This window comes from Tupaia chinensis, unplaced genomic scaffold (genome assembly GCF_000334495.1).
Source record: "Tupaia chinensis unplaced genomic scaffold, TupChi_1.0 Scaffold143963_1, whole genome shotgun sequence".
NCBI lineage: Eukaryota > Metazoa > Chordata > Mammalia > Scandentia > Tupaiidae > Tupaia > Tupaia belangeri.
The window spans coordinates 210378-231140 of NW_006203814.1; the positions used below are offsets into that span (position 1 = coordinate 210378).

Here is a 20763-nt window from a genome sequence, read left to right on the forward strand (position 1 = left end):
CCTTTAGGATTTTTTTTTTTGTGGGTTTTCTTTTTTTTTTTTTTTTTTTTTTTTTTTTTTTTTTTTTATGGATTCCATTATTCTTCCTTTGATACTCTACTCAAAGAATGTTTGTTTAATTGTTGTTTCATTTCTTCTTTATAGAGAAGCCAAGCACTAGATATTTTTAGTCAGTCATCTTGATATCCCAATGACTATTGTACATTTTTCTTCTGTCCTTACATCTACTCGTGCATTCTCAATCTCAACTGATGGTCTTTCTGACTTTTCTGAGAAAATAGAAGCAATCGAAAGAGCTTTCATGTGGTTCTAGCACCACCTTTGCCTGGCTATTCTACATATTGTAAAATAGGATTTCCTATCTGCCCTCTTATCACATCCAAATTCCTACATATTTTGCACTAGATCTTATTATCTTTATTTAAGGAGCTAGCTATTTAAGGAGCTAGCTCTAAAATGTTCTCTTTCTTATGTCTTCCATTTTTCTTGCTAATATTTCTAATTAGCATAAAAACATGTTATTTTCCATAATCTAACATAAAGTGTTTCACCTGTCTTTATCAAACTTATTCCTCCTGCTACTTTATCACTTCTGTTTTAATTCATAATGCAATAAATTATTTGAATCGGCTTATCATCCATCATGTTTCTTTTTTTAAAATACTGTAATAAAATGGTCATTAATCCAGTATAAAATTTTATTTTAAAGTTACTTACATGCGTTAGTCTATTCTCTGTTGTTAATAGAAGAAATACCTGAGTCTAGGTGATATATGAAGAATGGAGATTTAATTAGCTCCCGATTTTTGTTGTCCAAAGTCAGTGGTATGCGGTTGGTAACAGTCTTGTTGCTGGGGAGTCTTTGTAGCGTTCTGAGGTGGTGCAGAGTATCAGGTAGGGAGATAGAGCGGTAAGACCCATGTCTGTGTTCATTTCTGTCCCATTATATAGTCACTAGGACTCAATAATGGGGTCCCAACCTGATGACTTTATCTGTAATACTAATTACCGTCCAAAAACTTCACCTTTTAATCACATAGTTCGATAAGTTTTCATTCTTTTAGTGCCATTACAACAATTTCAACACATGAGAACACAGTCAAACCACAGCAGTACATTTGAATAATCTTGAGACATATATTAAATGTTAATAATTTTATATCTTGTACCCTACTTAACTAAGAACTTTAAAGCATATTTCAGCATGTTTTATGTGCCAGGTAATTATTCATTCATAATCCTCCTTAAAGTATACCAACACGATTTTTTATATTTTGGGAAGAAATATATCATCTCCTGGTTAAATGTAAAAATTTGCAATAGGCATCTGTAAGACTTTCATTCTGAATAGCTTTAAAGGGAAACATTTCATGTAGAAATGTTTCTTCCTTCATTTTATAGTAATTAATCTTCACCAAGTGGGCTCCCACTGGTTGCTTTTCTTTCTTCTAAGTGCTACCTACATCCATTTACTCAGCTGATCCCGTTTATTGTACCTTGCAAAGATATGTTCTGTATCTGACTGTATGTCACGACCTCTACTGCTGCTACCCTTGCCACTGTTGCCTCTTGATTGCATATTTTGCTACAACCTCTACTAAATGCACAGGTGAAGCTCATTCTCATTTTGACATTTTTATGCTTGTTCTCTCTGCCTGGAATATATTTTCTCTAGTAAAACTCCATGGCTTATTCTCTTAATATATTTGATCTTTAAATGGTCTCAAAATTGCAACCATCTTCGCACTCTAACTGTACTTTGTCTTCATCACTGCTTTATTATACTCCAAAAGACGTATCATCATCCATTCATATACTATATACTTAAATTACTAATTTGTAATGTAAATTTAATAGAATATCATTTGAATGAAGATAGAACTTTTTTGTATTCTATTGTTATGTCTCCAGTGTATTGAATACTGTTCAATGAATTTTCTTCTTCATTTTTTTGGTAGTCAGACAGAAGTTTAAAGTATTAACTGCTGGAAGCCGTGCTCCAGCCGGGGTGGGTGCACAGGAAGGCAACACGGGTGAACAAAATGAGGCCAAGACCTCAATGCCCCTTAGCATGTTCTCAGCCGGCTACAGCCAGAGTAAACTCAGGACTGCAGCTCTGATGGCCACGAGTCATGCGTATTTATTATAGAAGGAGTTTTACAGGAGGAGGATGGGTGAGGGGAAGTAAGTGAAAGATTTTACTCCAAAAGATAAAGCATTCAAAGTATAGGAACAATAATCATAAAGCATGATGTCTGTTTTGTTTAGGTATCAACAGTCATAATTCTTAGAAAGAGGAAGTCCATTTTTGGGGTGAATTTTCTTCTTAGGTCTTGATTACCGGGGAGGGTCTTTGGATGAGAGGGCTCCCAGGAATTTTAATAACCTCAGTCCCAGACCAGCTTGATCACTTCAGTCCCAGATTGGCTTGAGAACTTGAGCCCTAGGTCAGCTTTTGAGAACTTTAGCTCCAGGCTAGGGTGGCAGCAATTACGAGGGCCTAGAAATAAATCCTTGTCTGGTTTAGTAAAGACAAGGTTAGTATATACTAAAGTAGAATACCTATGTTATCTCTGGGGTAGTCCACAGCTAAGAGGATGAGTCTACATGGGAAAGGAATGTGGTCTCGTGAGCAGTTTCATAACTGACCTAAAGGTTACTGTGTACTTGGGATCCTCTACATGCTGCTCTATACCATGACTGTGGCTTGGGGAGTGACAATCTTCCCTTGTCTTGAGAGTAAGGGTGGCTTGTGGTTTTTGGAGTAACAGCACCTCGTGGATGAGTCCCTGAGCCCCTCTCGGCTACTGAGATTATTTCGCCCATTAGTAGCTTTAACCTAAACCTTTGTAATGCTCATCTATGTAATCCCCAGTAGGAGAAGTGAATGTAGCATTTTTTATTGACATTTTCCAGGAGGGTGGGATGAGTCTAATGGGAGTAACTCCCATTCACAGCCACCGCCTTACGCAGCTGCCACCTTAGTGGATCTGCATTTTTTCAGGATTATTGTAAAAGTTATAGTAAGGCTGGGGGTGCCTTTATGGGGTACCGGGGTACGGCAATAAGGCCCATGGCAGAGAAATTGAGTGCAGGGTAGTACAGCAACACAGTGAAGGATCAGAACTCAAAAAACTGTTGACCTTGCAAACAGTTCTGAGGGGCAGTTCTTTTATACTCAGCTTGTGTTAACTGCATGGTCCCAGCAATTAACCATTGCATAGTTCTCATGATCAGTTACAAGGATGCCTATAAATTCTTAGATAAAATGTTGTCTTATGTTAAATTAAACAACAAATATATAAAGTGGTTCTTTTTTATTTTTTATAAAATGGATCTTATAAGGTATGTAAGAAGAATGATAGTTTTTTTAAACTTTTTTGAAAGATTTTGGGTTTTTTTTGGAGTAGTTTTTGCTACTGGGTGCTTGTGCTCACCAGAAAGCTAGAAAGCTAGAAATCACCCTCCAGGGGGGATGACCACGCCACAATCCCTTCTCCATTCTCCTCTCTGGATCTTGGGGCCACACCCACACACACCTGGTATGAGTTTAAGCCACCGGGTCTGGGACTTGAACCGTGGTCGGCTACATGCGAGTCTAGCAACATAGCCATTATGCTAACCGCTGATCCCAACAGATATTTGATACAGGGTGCTTGTGCTTGCCAGAGAAACAAAGAGAGACAGAGACAGAAAGGGTGAAACCACCTCCCAGGGAAATGGCTACACCAGAATCCCTTCTCCTCCATTCTCCTCTAGGGCTTTTGGGCATGCATGCTTATGCTGTGTGAATGTCAAGCCTTTAGGTCCAGATTGACCACATGTGGGTCCAGTGATATAACCATTATGCCCTCTGCTGGTCCCTTTAAAAATGTCTTAAAGTTTATAAATAAATCTTAAATGTAAATAAATTTAAAATTTATTTATTTGTTCATTTAATTTATACTAATCACTGGAAATCTTTACATGGTTTTCCCCAGCATGAATGCAGTGCATATTAATCAAGTCAAAGACATTACCATGAACATTATCATCGATAGATAACTTTTTATTTTTCTATTAAATGTCTTGTTTGTGTTTTCTCTGACCCCCTCCTTCTCACCCCTGATTACCCAACCCTTATTACCCACATCCTCCTATACTATCTCTAGTACCTACAGTTGGCTTCCCTGCTATTATACCTTCCACTCTTTCAGTTACTAATATAGAGTGCATACATTAATATATACATGCGATATATATTAAGTGGGGACATATAATGCCTCCCATTCATAGTCCCACTTACTTTGCTTAACATGAAATCTTCCATACTTATCCACTTTAAGTCAAATGTCAGGTCTAATTGTGTGCTGTGGCTGAGTAGTCTTCCATAGTGTATATGAGTAGTCTTCCATAGTGTATATGAGTAGTATTCCATAGTGTATATGAGTAGTCTTCCATAGTGTATATATGTTTTTCCAATCCACACATCTGTCCTTGGACATTTGGGTTAATTTCATGTCTTAGCAATTATGAATAATGTTGCAATAGACTTAGATGTGCACACTTTTTTTTTTTTTTTTCTGACTGTTTTTCTATCCTTTAGGTAGGTACCTAAGAGCGGAATTACTGGGTGGTATGGTAGATCTGTTTGTAGGTTTCTGAGGAACCTCCATATCATTCTCCACAGAGGTTATACACATTTACATTCCCACCAATAGTGTAGGGGAGTTTCCTTTTCGCTGCAGCCTCACTAGCACTTATTCTTTTTTTCTTTTTCTTTTTTTGGAGAGATTTTCGCTATAGGGCGTGTGCGCTCGCCAGAAAGACACAGAGAGAGAGATAGAAAGCGAGAAATCACCCACAGGAGGCATGGCCACGCTGCAATCCCTTCTCCTCCATTGTCTTCTTGGGATCTTGGGCACATACGCACACCAGCCCAGTGTGAGTTTAATCCGCCCGGTACGGAACTTGAACCGCGGTTGGCTACATGGGAGTCCAGCAACATAGCCGTTACGCTAACTGCTGGTCCCTCTTTTTCTTTCTTTTTTGGAGAGATTTTTGCTCTAGGCCATGTGTGCTTTCTGGAGAGACAGAGAGAGACAGAAGGACAGAAAGTTAAGAAATCACCTCCCAGGGTGAATCGCCATGCCACCCTGGGGACTTTAGGCACACATTCACATGTGCCTGGCATGAGGTTTAAGCCACAGTGTCTGGGCCTTGAACTGCATTCGGCTATGTGTGAGTCTAGTGTTGTAACCATTAATTACATCATCTGCTGGTCCCATATTCTTTAGTTTTAATTTTTTTGAGAGATTATTGCTATAGGGTGTGTGCAATCACCAGAGAGAGGGGGAAAGACAGAAAGCAAGAAATCGTCCTCCCAGAGAGGATGGCCACACTGAAAGCCCTTCTCCTCAATTCTTCTCTCTGGATTTTTGGCATGCTCGCTTATGTGCTTGGCCTGAGTTTTGAGCTACTGGGTCTGGGACTTACCCTGCAGATGACCACGTGGGAGTCCAGCACCTTAACTACTCTGCCACCTGCTGGCCCCTATTATTTTTTATTGTTTTAATCATAGCCATTTTGACTGGGGTTAAGTGATATCTCATTGTAGTTTTGATTTGCATTTTTCTTATAAGAGATGTTAAACAATTTTGCATATGCTTTTTGGCAGTTCATATGCCTTCCTTGGAGAGTTATTCAGCTCATTTGCCTATCATTTAACTGATTTTCATTTTGCTTGAATTCCCAGTATGTTCTGGTTATCAGTTTCTTATCTGAGACTTAATTTGACAATGTAGTCTCTCATTCTGAAGGTAGTCTTCTCACCCTAATTACTGTTTCTTTTGCCATACAAAACCTTTTTAGTTTGACATAGTCTGACTTGTCTATTTTGGATATTATTACCTGTGGATTGGGGGTCTTATTTAAAAAGCCTTTTTAAACTCTGATGTCTCCAGGAGTTTCCCCCATGATTTTTACCAATGGTTTTATAATGTGAAGTTTTATGTTTAGATCCTTGATCCATTTTGGGTTGATTGATGTTAATGGTGAGAGGTAGGGTTCCAGTTTCATTTTTCTCCATGCAGATATCCAGTTTTTACATCGCCATTTGCTGAAGACATTTTCTTTTTCCCACTGGATTGTCTTGTGCCTTTTGTCTAAAATCAAATAACTGTATTTTTGGAGTTTATTTCTGGGTTCTTAATTTTTTTAAATTGGTCAACCTGCCTGCTTTTGTGCCAATACCATGCTGTTTTGATGATCAGAGCTTTGTAATATATTTTGAGGTCAGGAAGTGAGAAGATTTCTAGTTTTTTGCTTTTCCACAGCATTGTTTTGGTGATTCAGGGTCTATTGTGATTCCAGATGAATTTTATCATTTCTTTTTTCTATTTCTGTGGGGAATATCTCTGGTAGTTTGAATAGAATTGCATTGAATTTGTAGATTTGGATAGGATTGACATTATGTTAATTGTTCCTATCCAGGAACATGAATATCTTTTCTTTTTTTGTGTGTGTCATTTTCAATTTCTCTTTAAAGTTTTTCATAGTTTTCCTTGTAGAGGTCTTTCACTTCTTTGGTTAGGTTTATTCCTAAGTATCTTACTTGTGTATGTGTGTGTGTGTGTGTGTGTGTGTGTATGTGTGTGTGTGTGTATTTTTTGTAGCTATTATAAATGGGATTGTTTTCTTCAATTGTACTTAAGTTTATTCATTGTTGGTGTATAAAAATGCTATAGATTTTTTGTATGTTAATTTTGTATTCTGCCACTTTATTGTATTCATATACCACTTCCAGGAGGGTTTTGTGGATTATTGGGGGCGGGTAGGATAGAGAAAAGTTAGCACAAGAAGGGAGAACTGCACTTACCTTCTAACTGTGAAACTGCAGGATCAGGACTTGGGTGGGGGGAGGTCTGATGGCTGACTCAGCCCTGCCTCCCTCACCCTAGACTGGGCAGGAGGCTCCAAGTTGAGAACGGCTGCTTCCTTGATAGTTTTAATAATTAATCCAGTTACATTAATTTTGTCTTTGCTTTTTTTTTTTTTTTTTTTTGAGAGAGGTTTTCGCTATGGGACGTGTGCGCTCACCTGACAGACAGAGACATAGAGACAGAAAGCGAGAAATCAACCCCTGGGGGGATGGTAACGCCACACTACCTTCTCCTCCATTCTCCTCTCGGGATCTTGGGCCCTTCTCCTTCATTCTCCTCTCGGGATCTTGGGCACGCACGCACACGCGCCTGGTGTGAGTTCTAAGCCACTGGGTCCAGAACGTGAACTGCAGTCGACAACGTGGGAATCCAGCGACACAGCCATTACGCTAATTGCTGGTTCCCTTGTCTTTGCTTTTTATAGTAATAGTTTTTAATGACTGAGGCCATAGCCTGAAAGGCATATATCCAAAAAATAACAATTATTTCTATTAAATTAAATAATTTTGAATTTTTTTCGTAAAGGTGGCAGTTTAGCATTGTGAACAATACTTCACCTTCATATAACACATGAAGCTACTCATAACATTTACATATTTTACTTATGGAAATATTTTACTTTGGTTTTAGCATTATATATAGATATAGTTAAAATTGTCTTCCCATTAATTTATTTTATCAATGTGAATAAAGTTTATGTGTGTAGAATGATATTTATCTCAGAATCATTTTGAAGTTGCTAATCATATAAATGATCACAGAGAAAATAAACAAGGAAAGGCGTTACAGTATATGTTGAAATATTCAGCTGTTCAAGTTCAGATTTTCTTTATATATTTAAACAAATATTAAAATTATTTCATTTCTTCTTCTTTTTTTTTTCTTAAAGCTTGCTATAGAGCATGTGTGCTCACCGGAGAGAGAGAGAGAGAGAGAGAGAGAACAATTCTGTAGGTCTGGGACTTGAACTATTGTCAGCCATGTGGGAGTCCAGTGCCTTAACCACACCTTGTGGACCTGCTGGTCCCTCAAGTTCAAATTTTTAAAAAAATATTTATTTTATGAAAGTAGAGGGCCCAAAATTTCTATATGTACACAATTTTACCTGGAATAAAATGCACCAAAATGTTTTCTCTATAGTTGCAAGATTATCGATGACTTTTATTTTCTTACCATTGTATAGCTTCTGGAATGTCTATTAGTGTTTATAGTGTTAATTTTTACTAACTACAGAAATAATATAATTTTAAGGAATTATGACTTCTTCCATATCTACATTTTGCTTTTTATTGTTTGATAACAAAGATTCATGCTTTTCTACTGTAGAATAGCCCACTAGTACATAATGATAATCATTTACAGTGCTGGTGTGCAGTATATTTTCATCTAACTTTTGTTTTTTAAAAAGATTTTTAAAGTACATTTCACAATTCTAATTTCTTCCCCACAGACAGCCTTTTGATTGACTATCAGTTTACCTTCAGCTTATTACAGGAAGATGATCGTCACCATACTGCCATAAACTTCATAGCAAACCCAGAACAGGTGAGGCAAGATCATTATCCACGCAAAGTGATTATGCTAGGATCAAGGGGTATAACTTCCTGGTAACCTTTCATTGGGATTTTATTTATTAGAATTATCACACTAAAGGGCTTTAGACTAACTTTGTTAATTTTTTTATCATAAAACTTAGGTATCTTTTGTGACTCAGAGAACTAGTGAGTTTGATGTTTCAGACTTTGCCAGTAGTTTTGTAATTTAAATGATATGTTATTATTCTTATAATAATATTTATGTTTCCAGTTACACTCAAAGTCACAGTAATTTTATTTGAAAATAAAGCCCATGAATTTAAAAAATGGTATGTTAAATATATATTTTTTTAATTCCATCCCATAGAAATAGTTTTCATTGTCCTTTTTTGTAGTACAGTGGTTCATCTTTGTTATATGACTGTTGGTTTCTTTAATTAAGTTATCGTACTGGTGTCCTAATTTTACAATCTTTTGAAGTTTAAATGTATGAAAGATAATTGCAAATCTTAATATCAGCACATCAATCCAGAAGAAGACTCTTAGATTGTCTAGAAATAGCATACATATATAATGCAATTCATATGAGACAATAAAGTTAGAAAGTTCAAAGAATGGAAATATCAACCATGTAGTTTATTCGGGTGGAATTTTAGTTCTTTTGAAACAAAAAATAATTCATTCAAAATAAAGACATTGTTTTAAATACATGTTATTATTGTTATATCTTAATTCATATTGTTAAATCCATATCATATATCTTAATAGTTTTTCAAGTAGGTGAACTATCTCAATATATCCTAACACAATTCTTGTTTGCTTCTCTCTTCACCATCTTCTTCAAATTCCAGAAATTCTGAGTGTTTTCCAATGTTGCAGCTTTCCATTTTGCTTTCAAATGTTCATCCAGTTAAGGCCAAGAGTCTAGGCTATGTTCTTTGATGGTTAAGAATGCTAAACCATCTTGAGAAATGTTCCTAAGAATGCTCATAATATAATTTTGTGTAATTCTCTATTCATGTGTTGTTTTTTTTTTACTAGAAAATGTATGTGTAATAATACACCTAACAAGATGTATTTCAACAAAATAATCTTGTTTTGCTCTAATATCACTTTAAATTAATCCAGACCTATATTATTTAAATATTAGCTACAAGTAAGGAAAGAGAGTCAGAATACAAAACTGTATTACAACAGTCTTTGCTTACATACAGAAGGCCAAATTATAGTAGAGACAATAAATGAGAAACTTTAAAGGTACTGGTATGTTTATCATACATATTTTCATTACGAAGTATGAATAGCATCTGTATTTATTCAATTGAATACTTAATTTCTGTATAGCGTTTGAGAAGTATATGAGATAGATATAATTAAATTAGCAGACTAAATCTTATCTATTCGGTATAATTTGAATTTTTTAACTTTAATGTTTTTTTTTTTTGATAGTCAAACAAAAATTTGGATATTTCGATAAATGCATCAAACAACTTTAATCTCAACATTACATGGTCAATTGGTTCAACAGGTAAAAGAATTTTGGTGTCATGTCTCTTTCATGTGTATTTCTATATGTAGTTTTTTTTAACATGATCTTTGACTGTTAATTTAAATAAAATTTAAATACTTATATGTTAACCATTGTGCTGTTATTGATAAAAATAATAAGAAGCAATATAAATTAAGTTTCATTACTTTGTTAACTTTCTTCCTTATTCAGTTAGAGTTAGATGGGTAAGAAGTATACACTACAGTACTTTTTTGTTTAATGGCAGTGTTATGAATTCTGTGATTTTAAGATAAATTACTACTTTTATGACTAAAAGACTGAGATTTCAATTTCTGATTGATTCACTATAAATTTATAAATATAACTTAATTTAATTAAATTAATAACCTTAATACTGACACAAACAAAATCAACTGGGCATGCTAATAATAGTAACAATTTATTTTTTTCAAGCTTAAAAATATACCGTCTTGTCAGCTTCAGTGCTATGAGGAGTTCAAGACACTTTAATAAGACTTATGCATTGAAATTATTGACTTGGAAAAATAAACTAAGAAGTTCTGATCTTTATGTTGAATTAATGAAACATTGCTCATTTTTTATATTTATGGCTTAAGAAATTCTATTGCTTTCTATATCAAAGATACAGTAGAAACTATTTTTTTGTATAAAAATGTTATGATTCTTAGGAATCTGTATCTGATTTCTTAAAGTTAAGTCATTATTGCATTAAGCATGTATAGTCATGGATACATAGAGTTTAAGAGTGAAGGGATCTTTTGTAGTTCCAAAATCTATTTTGCTTGTGAAAAATGAACACTGCAGGTAAATATATAGTCATTTGTTGATTAGAGTGCCAAAAATCTAGTAAAATTTTGGCACTGTGAGTCTTACTAACTAAAATGCTTTGATTATTTAGTCTATGAAATGGAAAATTATTTCTGACCAATAAAAATCCATAACGTTTTAAATTATATCTACAAATATTTAAACATTTCTAACTATTCTAGAGTAGTAATTTTAGTATATAAGAAATTATTTGTAACTTTCAGATTTCCAGAACCAAATCTCATAAATTTTGATTTATCATGTTGGCAAGTGGGGTAATGGTATCTGCATTAAAAAATAAAAAGAAATGGTCATTTTGGAATAGGTGATCAGTTAGAAATTTATTTAGTTAGTGTACTAAATCTAATTATTTCTACTGTCAATTAACAGTAAGGTGGAGGTCTTGCTAAGATTGTTGGAAATGCTTTATTCTATTTGGTTAACTTCAATCAATATTTACTAAGTGCCAGTATATGTTTAACTAATTCAGTGTGTAGCTTGTGTTTTAAATTTTAGCCTCCTTTCAATTTCTTTAAAATAGTGATGGTTTAATTTGTAGTTCAAAAACACATTTGTTTTCTTTTCCATTTTCAATTGGATTGATACATATGAAAATATTGTCTGATTTCTTTTAAAAGGCTCTGCGGAGTAGTAATAGAATGAGCTTAGTTTCTGGAGCTACATATACCTGCATTCTCTAGAAGAGTTTTGTTGCTTAACAGCTATAAGCTTCCCATAAGTGCCTTAGGCTCAGGTTTCTTTCTTTTTTTTTTTTTTTTTTTTTAAGAGAGAGATTTTTGTTATAGGACAGAGAAGGTGTGCTTGTCAGAGAGAGAGAGAGAGAGAGAGAAAGAGAGTTTTGGAAAGTGAGAAATCAATCCCCAGGGGGATGGCCATGTTGCAGTCCCTTCTCCTTCATTCTCCTCTTGGGATTTAGAGCATGCACGCACATGCGCCCAGCATGAGTTTTAAGCCACTGGGTCGAGGGTGGAATGGCAGTCAACTACATGGGATTCCAGTGACTTACCTATTACGTCAGCTACTGGTCCCTCAATTTTAATAATAGAGATTAAAATCTCTAGCCTTTGGCCTAGTGGTTAGGGGAACTTAATTCCATAAGGCACTCCTGTTCAAATTCCAGCCCTTGCAACTTAGAGAACATACTGGATACCAGTGTCCAGAATCCTGATGTTATGGGGAAAATAAGCAGAAAGGATTGTGGTGTGACTGTGCCCTATTAGGGGGTAGTTTCTTCCTCTCCCTACAAGCCTGTCTCTCTGGTGAATGCACATATCCTCTGGGAATTAAAAAAAGAAAGAAAGAAAGAAAGAAAGAAAGAAAGAAAGAAAGAAAGAAAGAAAGAAAGCAAGCAAGTAAGCAAGCAAGCAAAGTTGATAATACTTCTGTGATACAAAACGTCATTAGAGAATACTATGAGCAACTCTATGCCAACAAAGAAGAAAACCTGAATGAGATGGACAAATTCCTGGACACATATAATTTACCAAGATTGACACAGAAGGACATAGAAAGCCTGAATAGGCCTATAACAAGCAATGAGATTGAATCAGTAATAAATAACCTCCCAACAAAGAAAAGTCCATGGCCCCATGGCTTACTTCTGTGATAACATTGATATTAGAAAATACTATAGTTTCTAAGAAAGTGCCTAGTGCATAGCACTTAATTTGTGAAAGTCTTTTGAGAATGTTTTTTAATATCTTTATTTTTGTTATTACTAATTTTTGGTTTTATATATGTGTCTGTACTGGCAAGAGAGAGAGAGAGGGAAAGAATATAACCCCCCCCTCCCCATGGGGATAGCCTAATGGTTCTGTTGCTGGACTCCTATGTAGTTGACTGAGGTTGAGTCCTGAATGCAGTGGCTTAAACCTCATGCAGGGTGCGTGTGCATGTGTGCCCAGGATCCTGAGAAGAGAATGGAGGAGTAGGGATTGCCGCATGGTCATCCCCCCTGGGGGGTGATTTCTTGCTTTCTGTCTCTGTGTCCATCTCTGTCTTTCTGGTGAGTGCATGTGCTCCATAGCAAAAATCTCTGTCTCAAAAAAAATTGTAAATGTGAGTGTTTTCAAAGGAAAATGTTTAAACAATTTTGATAATTATGTTTTTATAAGAACAAATAAAAATTAAGTGTAATACATATTTTTAAATTTATAAAAACACCTGTTTCTTAGTATGAATTATTTATATTTGTTGTTATTATTTACATTTTAGCTGGAACAATATCTGGGGAAGAGACTTCTATAGTTTCCAAGACTAATATAAAGGAATACAGAGATAGTTTTTCCTATGAAAAATTTAACTTTAGAAGCAATCCTAACATTACATTCTATGTATACGTCAGCAACTTTTCCTGGCCTATTAAAATACAGGTAAGTGTTAAGAGTGTTTACCTATAATAACTATTGAGTATTTTCATTACAAAAAGAATACTGTTTTTGTCCCAAGTGATTGTACATATGTACTTCTTGACTTGAACAATGCTAAAACATGGCTTTTTAAAAAAATCCTTATAGTAATGATATATCATATTTGTAATAATAATTGAACATAGGATCATTTTCTCTTTTGGGCTGTTTTGAATAATGCTGCTATAAAGTTATTTTACATGTTCTTTGGTTGACAAACACTGGTTTTTCTTGGATACTTCTTTGGGACTATAACTATTAAGTGGAGTAGAATGTATTTTTTTGAGATTTTAATTTGTATTTCTGTGATCAATGATGAGGTGGAGCAAATTTTCACACTCTTACTGGCTATTTGGATCATTTTAAATGAAGCTTTGTTGAAAATATTTGCCCATTAAGGGGGATTGTCTTTGTTGTTCTTATTGATTGATTAAATTCTTTGTATATTATGGATATCAATGCTTCATCAGATATACGTATTGTATATATCTATCCCTAGCTTGTGGTGTACTTTTTCATACTCTTACTGGCGTGTTTTTACAAAAATAAGTTCAAAATTTCAATGAAGCCTTTATTTATCAACCTTTTATTTTATAATTGGTATTTTTCATTTTTGTTCTTATTTTATGGATTAACTGAAGGTTGACTTGAATGGAGCTGTTGATTACTGATAATTTATTTTTTCTGTATTTATTGAATATATTTTTTGCCTAGTTCCTTAAGTAGTGTTACTATTTTACATTTTAAGGATATTAACCACTAGGCATTCTTTGTAGCAAATGTAATATTCTCAAGTGTAAGTGTTCATTTGCCTTTTGTTTTTATTTTATTCTATATAGTTTAACAGGATATAAATGCTTTATGCTAAAGCAATAAAGTGTATTCATTTTATTTTTCTGAGTTTCCTTTTTTTTAACTGTATCATCATTACCCTGAGTTTAGTCCCATATTATTATATAATTTCTGTTTTATTTTTTTATTTTTGTTTAGATTTTACTTTGCTCTTTCGAGGTATACTTGACAGATAAAATATTTAGGGCAAACAACAAGGTGTTTTGAGTGAAGTATACCCAATCACCTCACATTGTTAGCCATTGCTTATGTGTGTTGGGGGAGAAGTGAGAAGAGTTAAGATCTATTCTCTTAGCCAGTTTTCATTGTATAATATGTTATTATTAACTGTAGTTACCACACAGTAACTACATTAGATCTCTAGATCTCATTGAGGTTTCTACACTTACGAGCCTATCCTGTTTCCCCTACCTCTCAGCTCCTGACCAATACACTCCCTGTATCAAGAAGTTCAATTTTTTTTATTCCACATAAGTGATACATGCAATATTGTGTAATTGATTTATTTACTTAGAATAATGTTCTCCAGGCTCATTTCATGCATTATTGCCACAAATGGCAGGATTTATTTCTTTTTAAAGGCTGAATAATATTCCATTGTATGTCTGTGTGTGTGTGTAATTATGCATTCATCTGTTTGTGGATACTTACGCTACTTTTATATTTAGTCTGTTCAGTATAATGCTGCAGTGAATACAGGAGTGCAGATATATGTTTAAGACAGTGATATCATTTGCATTATGGGATGACTGAATCATATGGTAGTTTTATTTTTAAATTTTTGAGGAGACTCCATATACTTTTCCATATAGCTATACCAATGCATATTCTCTTTGGTATTCTCTAAGGGATCTTTTTTCTCCATAATCTCTCTGACAGCTTTTTTTTTTTTTTTTTCCCCTTTGGAGAGGTTTTTGCTATAGGGCACGTATGCTCGCCAGACAGACAGAGACATAGAGACAGAAAGCGAGAAATCACCCCCCAGGGGGGATGGTCACGCCGCAATCCCTTCTCCTCCATTCTCCTCTCGGGATCTTGGGCACACACGCACACGTGCCCAGCATGAGTTTTAAGCCACCGGGTTCGGGACGCGAACCACGGTCGACTACGTGGGAGTCCAGCGACATAGCCATTATGCTAACTGCTGGTTCCCTCTGACAGCTTTTTTAACTTGACTTATTATCATTTGTCTTTTTAAAAATACTTAAAAGTTATAATAAAAATTGTAATGTTTTAATTAAAAGTTTAATATTTTAAAGCAGCATAGTAATTGAACATACTTGTGAGGATACAACAGCATCTTTCAGTGCAGGAATATAATGTGTGATGACTAAATCAGGATTATTAGCATACCCGTCATCTCAACCATTTATCTTTACTTAGGTCGAAAATACTCAGAATTCTTCCTTTTAGATATCTTGAGATGCATAGCACATCGTGGCCATCTATATTCTTCCCACCGTATTTTATAGCACTAGAAATTGTTCCTTCTTTCTACCTTCAGTATTGCTTCCAGGTGACCCTACCTGTGTGGGTTTATTTCTATATCCTATTGTGATCTATTGGAATAAATCCCTTTTTATTGGAATAAATATGATTTTGATTACAATAGTTTTGTAATACAGTGTAAAATCAGGATGTGTGATGCCTCCACTTTGTTGTTGTTTCTCAGGATTGCTTTGGTTGTTTGGTGTGTTTTGTGGTTCCATAGGAATTTTAAGATTATTTTTTCTGTTTTTGTGAAAAATACCATTGGAATTTTGATGCAAATTACATTGAATTTGTAAATCATTTTGGCTAGTATGAACATTTTAATAATACTCATTTTTATTATCCCTGAACATGAGATAGCATTGTATTTGTCTGTGGAGTCTTAAATTCTTTGCATCGGTATATTGTAGTTTTAAATGTACAGACCTTCCACTTTCTTGATAAATTTATTCTTAAATATTTTATTCATTTTGATGCTATTGTAAATGAAAATGTTACCTTTTGGGTCTGTCACTATAAATATATCAAACTCAAATTTATTTTTGTATATTGATTTGGTATCCTGCAACATGAATGAATTCTTAAATAAGTTCTAGTAGCTGATAAGTAAATAATAGCTAGTAGTTTTGGTAGCATTTGAAGGGATTTTCATATTCAGGATCATGTCATCTGCAAACAGAGATTTACTTCTTTCTTTCTGATTTTGATGCCTTTGATTTTTTCCTTGCCTAATCTTTCTGTCTAGGACTTCCAGCACCACATTGAACACAAATGGTGACACTTGATATCTTTGTCTTTCTAATAATATTAGAGGAAAATCTTTCTGCTTTTCACCAACAAATATAATGTTACCTGTGGGCTTGTCATATATGGCCTTTATTATGTTGAGGTGTATTACTTCTATACCTAATTTGTTGAGCGTTTTCATTATAAAGAATACTGAATTTGGGCAAGTACTCTCTATGCATCTATTGAGATGGTCATATGATTTTTGTCCTTTATTCGGTTAATGTGGTTGATTACATTTGTTAATTTGTGTATGTTGAACTATTCTAATATTGTAGGAATAAATCATATGTGACTATGGCTTACAATCCTATTACCATGCTGTCAAATGTGGTTTGCAAGTGTTTTGCTGAGGATTTTTAATGTTTAACAAAGCGTTCTATTCATGGACACACTCTACTTGGTCGTGATGGATACTATTTCTTTTATTTGTTTTAGATTTCATTTTCTGAAAAAGACCTTTAGAAATTTCTTCCTTTCATGAGTGAGACAGAGAGAGAGAAAGAGGAGTAACTCTATTTGTTTTCAGCCCTGATCCACTTCCAGGTTTAGCCAGCCCCAGGTGATGGATACACATCTGTGGCATATTCAGAGAGCTTTCTAGATGCAAATCCAGAACATTTTCATGTGGGCATGCTTTGCTGTATGATACTGCTGTGCCATCTCCTACCCAGTTTGCCAAAACTGTTAATAATGTGTGTATTGTGTTTAGGAGGCATATAGTGTCGTCCGTTCATTCGTTCTTTCTTTCTTCCTTCCTTTCTTCCTTCCTTTCTTTCTCTCTTTCAACATACATTTGAGAGAGACAGACACCACGTTAACAGGGTCATGTCACGATCCATTCTAGCTTCAAACATCCCCAGATCATGGGTACATGTGTGCTTGGTCTACTCAGGTAAGACTTCAGATGTGAATTCAGAACCTTCCCACATGGGTCAGCCTTGCAGCGCATCCTCCTTCACTGCTGCACCACTGTCTGGACCTGTAATTCCTTTATTCTTATAACCTTGTCTTTTTATTGTAGTGCTACTGACCTTGTAAAATGAATTGTAAAGTATTTCTTTCTCCTTAATTTTCTGAAGTAATTTGCAGAAAAAATATTATTTCTTGCGTAAATAAATGTGTGATAGAATATTCTCCTGAGTATATTTTCACTTGGGATTTTGTTGTGGGAAATTTTAACTATAAATTTAATTTCTTTAATCATTTTGGTTATTTTGATTTATTTCTTTTTAAGTGAGCTCTATCACTTTGTCTCTTTTGTGTTCCTCCTATTTCATCTAATTTGTTGGTAAAACATGTTCAAAATGTTAATATATTTACATAGTAGTATCTATAATTCCTGATAATTTGATTTTCTTTATTTTATTCCTTTTTCTTGATAAGTCTGGCTATGGAGTTATCAATTTCATTGATTTTCCTTAAAGAAACAAATGCCTTTATTGACTTTCTCCCTTGTTACATACAAGAGGACTTCAAAATGTCTGTGAAAAATGTGTCGATGCAGAGATTTCAAAAATTTTTTGCACAAAAGTAAATACATATTAACTTGTTATAACATGTCTGAATAGGATCTAGTTTGAGAAACTAAAGATAATCCACCAGTTTGAAAAGAGTTCCTACCAGAGCAACATGAATTTGGATAAAAATTGAAGCAAGAGCAAACATCAAATGTATGGGGAACCTTGGGTAGAAGAATGAATCACCCTTATAAGAAATTATGGGCATAATGCCCTAAGGAAATTAGCCCTAGAGGAATGGATAACTCATTTTAAGAAGGAATATGACAACTTTGAAGATAATGTTCCAAGTGGTAGACCATCCATGTCAATTTGTGAGGGGCAAATTAATTTTATTTGTGCCCTAGTTGAGGAATATTAATAATTAATAGCAGAAACAATAGCCACAACCACAGAAATTTCAGTTGGTTCTCCTTATACAATGCTGATTGAAAAGTCTAGTGCGGTACACTTTCTGCTCAGTGGGTATCATAATTGTTCCCAGATCAGCTTCTCATTGAAAGAGAAGAATTTTCAATGGAAAATTTTAAACTAGTGGAATCAAGATCCTGAAACATATCTTTAAGGAATTGTTTTAACCCATGTGTTTCTGAAGACCAAGTATAATTAAAACAATGGCTACCCAGAAAAAGAACTAAGATCTTGGCAACAGGTTTTTAGGAAGCTCAAGACATTTTGTTTGTTGACTTTCTAGAGGGCCAAAGAGTAATATTATAGTATCTGATTACTATAACAGTATTAGGAGAGTTAGCTAAAGCTTTAGCAGAAAAAGGCCCAAGAAATCTTCACCAGAGTCCTTTTCTATCATGACAGTTCTTCTAATCTTTTTCAAGAAACTAAGACATTTTTGTAGGAGTTTTGACAGTAGTCATTCGCCTTACAGTCCTGGTTTGGCTTCTTCTCACTTGTTTTTGTTTCACATAATCTTAAAACAATGCTTAAAGGGACCTCATTTCTCTTCAATCATTGTAAAAAAGACTGCATTGACAGGGTAAAATTCCTACGACCTTCAGTTCTTTAGATTGGATTGGATGACTGACAACCATCTATTGCAAAAGTGTCTTGAACTTGATGGAACTTATTTTGAGAAATAAAGTTTTTATATTTTAAATGTTATCTTTCAATTGTACCTTTCATGCATTTTAGAAAGAAAATATTGGCAATCATTGCGTTGAAAAATTAGAATGGAGAAATATTTTTTTTCTGAAAATTAAGTCTGAGTTGTCCTTATTATTAAAAATTGAACATCTACAAAATGAATTTTGTATATTTTGAACTATGGCCAAAATAAGACTTATCTTCACAGTATTAACATATCCATCCCAAAAGGGGATGTAATGCTTAGTTAAGACATTTACTGTTACTTTGTACACAATTTGATGGCCCTGTTAAGATGATCAAACAATTTTTAATACTTAGGCAAAGAGAGGTGTTTTTTAATATTTTTTTCCTGAGTATTTCTGAATTGAAACATTTGCTTTGGGGCCAGCATTTGGCATGGTACTTAAGATGCTGGACTCCCACATGGCTGACCATGGTTTGAATCCTGTACTCAGTGGCTTGAAACTCATGCCAGGTGTGAGAGTGTGTGTGTGTATGTGTGTGTGTGTGTGTGTGTGTGTGTGTGTGTGTGTCCAAAATCCCAAAAGGAGAATGGAGGAGAAGGGATTGTGGTGTGACCATCTCCCCTTGGAGGTGATTTCCCACTCTCCCCCCCACCCCCCACCCCTCAAGTGCACAGAGCCTCTGGCAAAAAGTCTTAGGAAAAAAGTGGTTTGTGCTTTTGTTAATTTTATTCAGGTCAAAACAGTAAATTGTATGCCCACTATGTTGAAGCACTGCACTGTGTATTATACAGAAAAACTTAAGTTTTCATGTCTCAAAAAATTATAAATTCCTCATTCTACTGAATTCTAGTTTATAAATCTCTCATTCCACTGAAGTCTGATTTCCATCCCTATTGCTCCTTTGAAACTACTAAGTCATCATAGATGACCTACAGACACTAAATTTTCTGTTTCTTGCTTTAGTATTAGTTGGTCCATGAACATTATTGATACCCCTTTTAAAATAATTACTTCTCTTTGTTTCTATGTCACTATGGTGACATGGAAAAATGCACCAGGTACTTGAGCGCACATGCCCAAAATCCACAGAGAATGGAGGAGAAGGGATTGAAACATGACCATCCTCTTGGAAGTGCTTCTTACTTTCTCTCTGTGTGTCTTTCAATAGTGAACCCATATAGCCTATAACAAATCGAAAACAAACAAACAAACTCTCTATGGGTGATCTTATTTACAATGACTTCAGTGGTCATCTGTATGCAGATGATTTTCAAATTAGTATTACCAGCTCAGCTCAAACACCTACTTATTCAGTGCTACTTGTCTCTGGAAATAGCATCACCCACAACTTTTTCCTTGACATGGGCTTGGGTTTTATTATTCACCTTTAATGGACATGCAACAACATACATATCCAATTGATTGCACTAACAGTATGCTGTTTCTTCTTTGAAATTTCTGGTGAATGTATTACATTTTTGTCCAACCACCTACTACCAAGCTAGTTTAGATGGCTATCACATTCTTCCTAGGCAACTGTAACACCAGCTGACTGTTTTCTATGTCCTGAGTATTATTTTCTTTCAATCATTTCTCCACACTCAGTATTGTGCTTCTAATATGAAGATTGAACCAGTCCACACCATCTTCTTAAATCTTACTTCAAAGCTGTGTCAAAGAACAGCCCTTCTTCAAGAGGCAGACAGCTCCATTGCTCCTGCGATCTAGCCATTTTGGGAGAAAGGAAGATGTCCCACTGATAACTGGGCCTCCAGCATACAAAACTCACGTGAATAGCCTTTCAAGAAAGGAAAGACAGCGACAT

At 34.7% G+C, this 20763-nt stretch overlaps 1 protein-coding gene across 1 annotated transcript in view; it reads left to right on the plus strand.

The window, feature by feature from the left end:
• The window catches only part of LOC102488238 (attractin-like protein 1), a gene marked incomplete at its 5' end in the record, with an annotated part of 503763 nt that overhangs the window by 205914 nt on the left and 277086 nt on the right, over positions 1-20763 (plus strand). Inside the window, 3 exon segments of the mRNA XM_006165552.2 lie at positions 8371-8465; positions 9905-9983; positions 13029-13186. Coding sequence (XP_006165614.2) covers positions 8371-8465; positions 9905-9983; positions 13029-13186 — 332 coding nt within the window.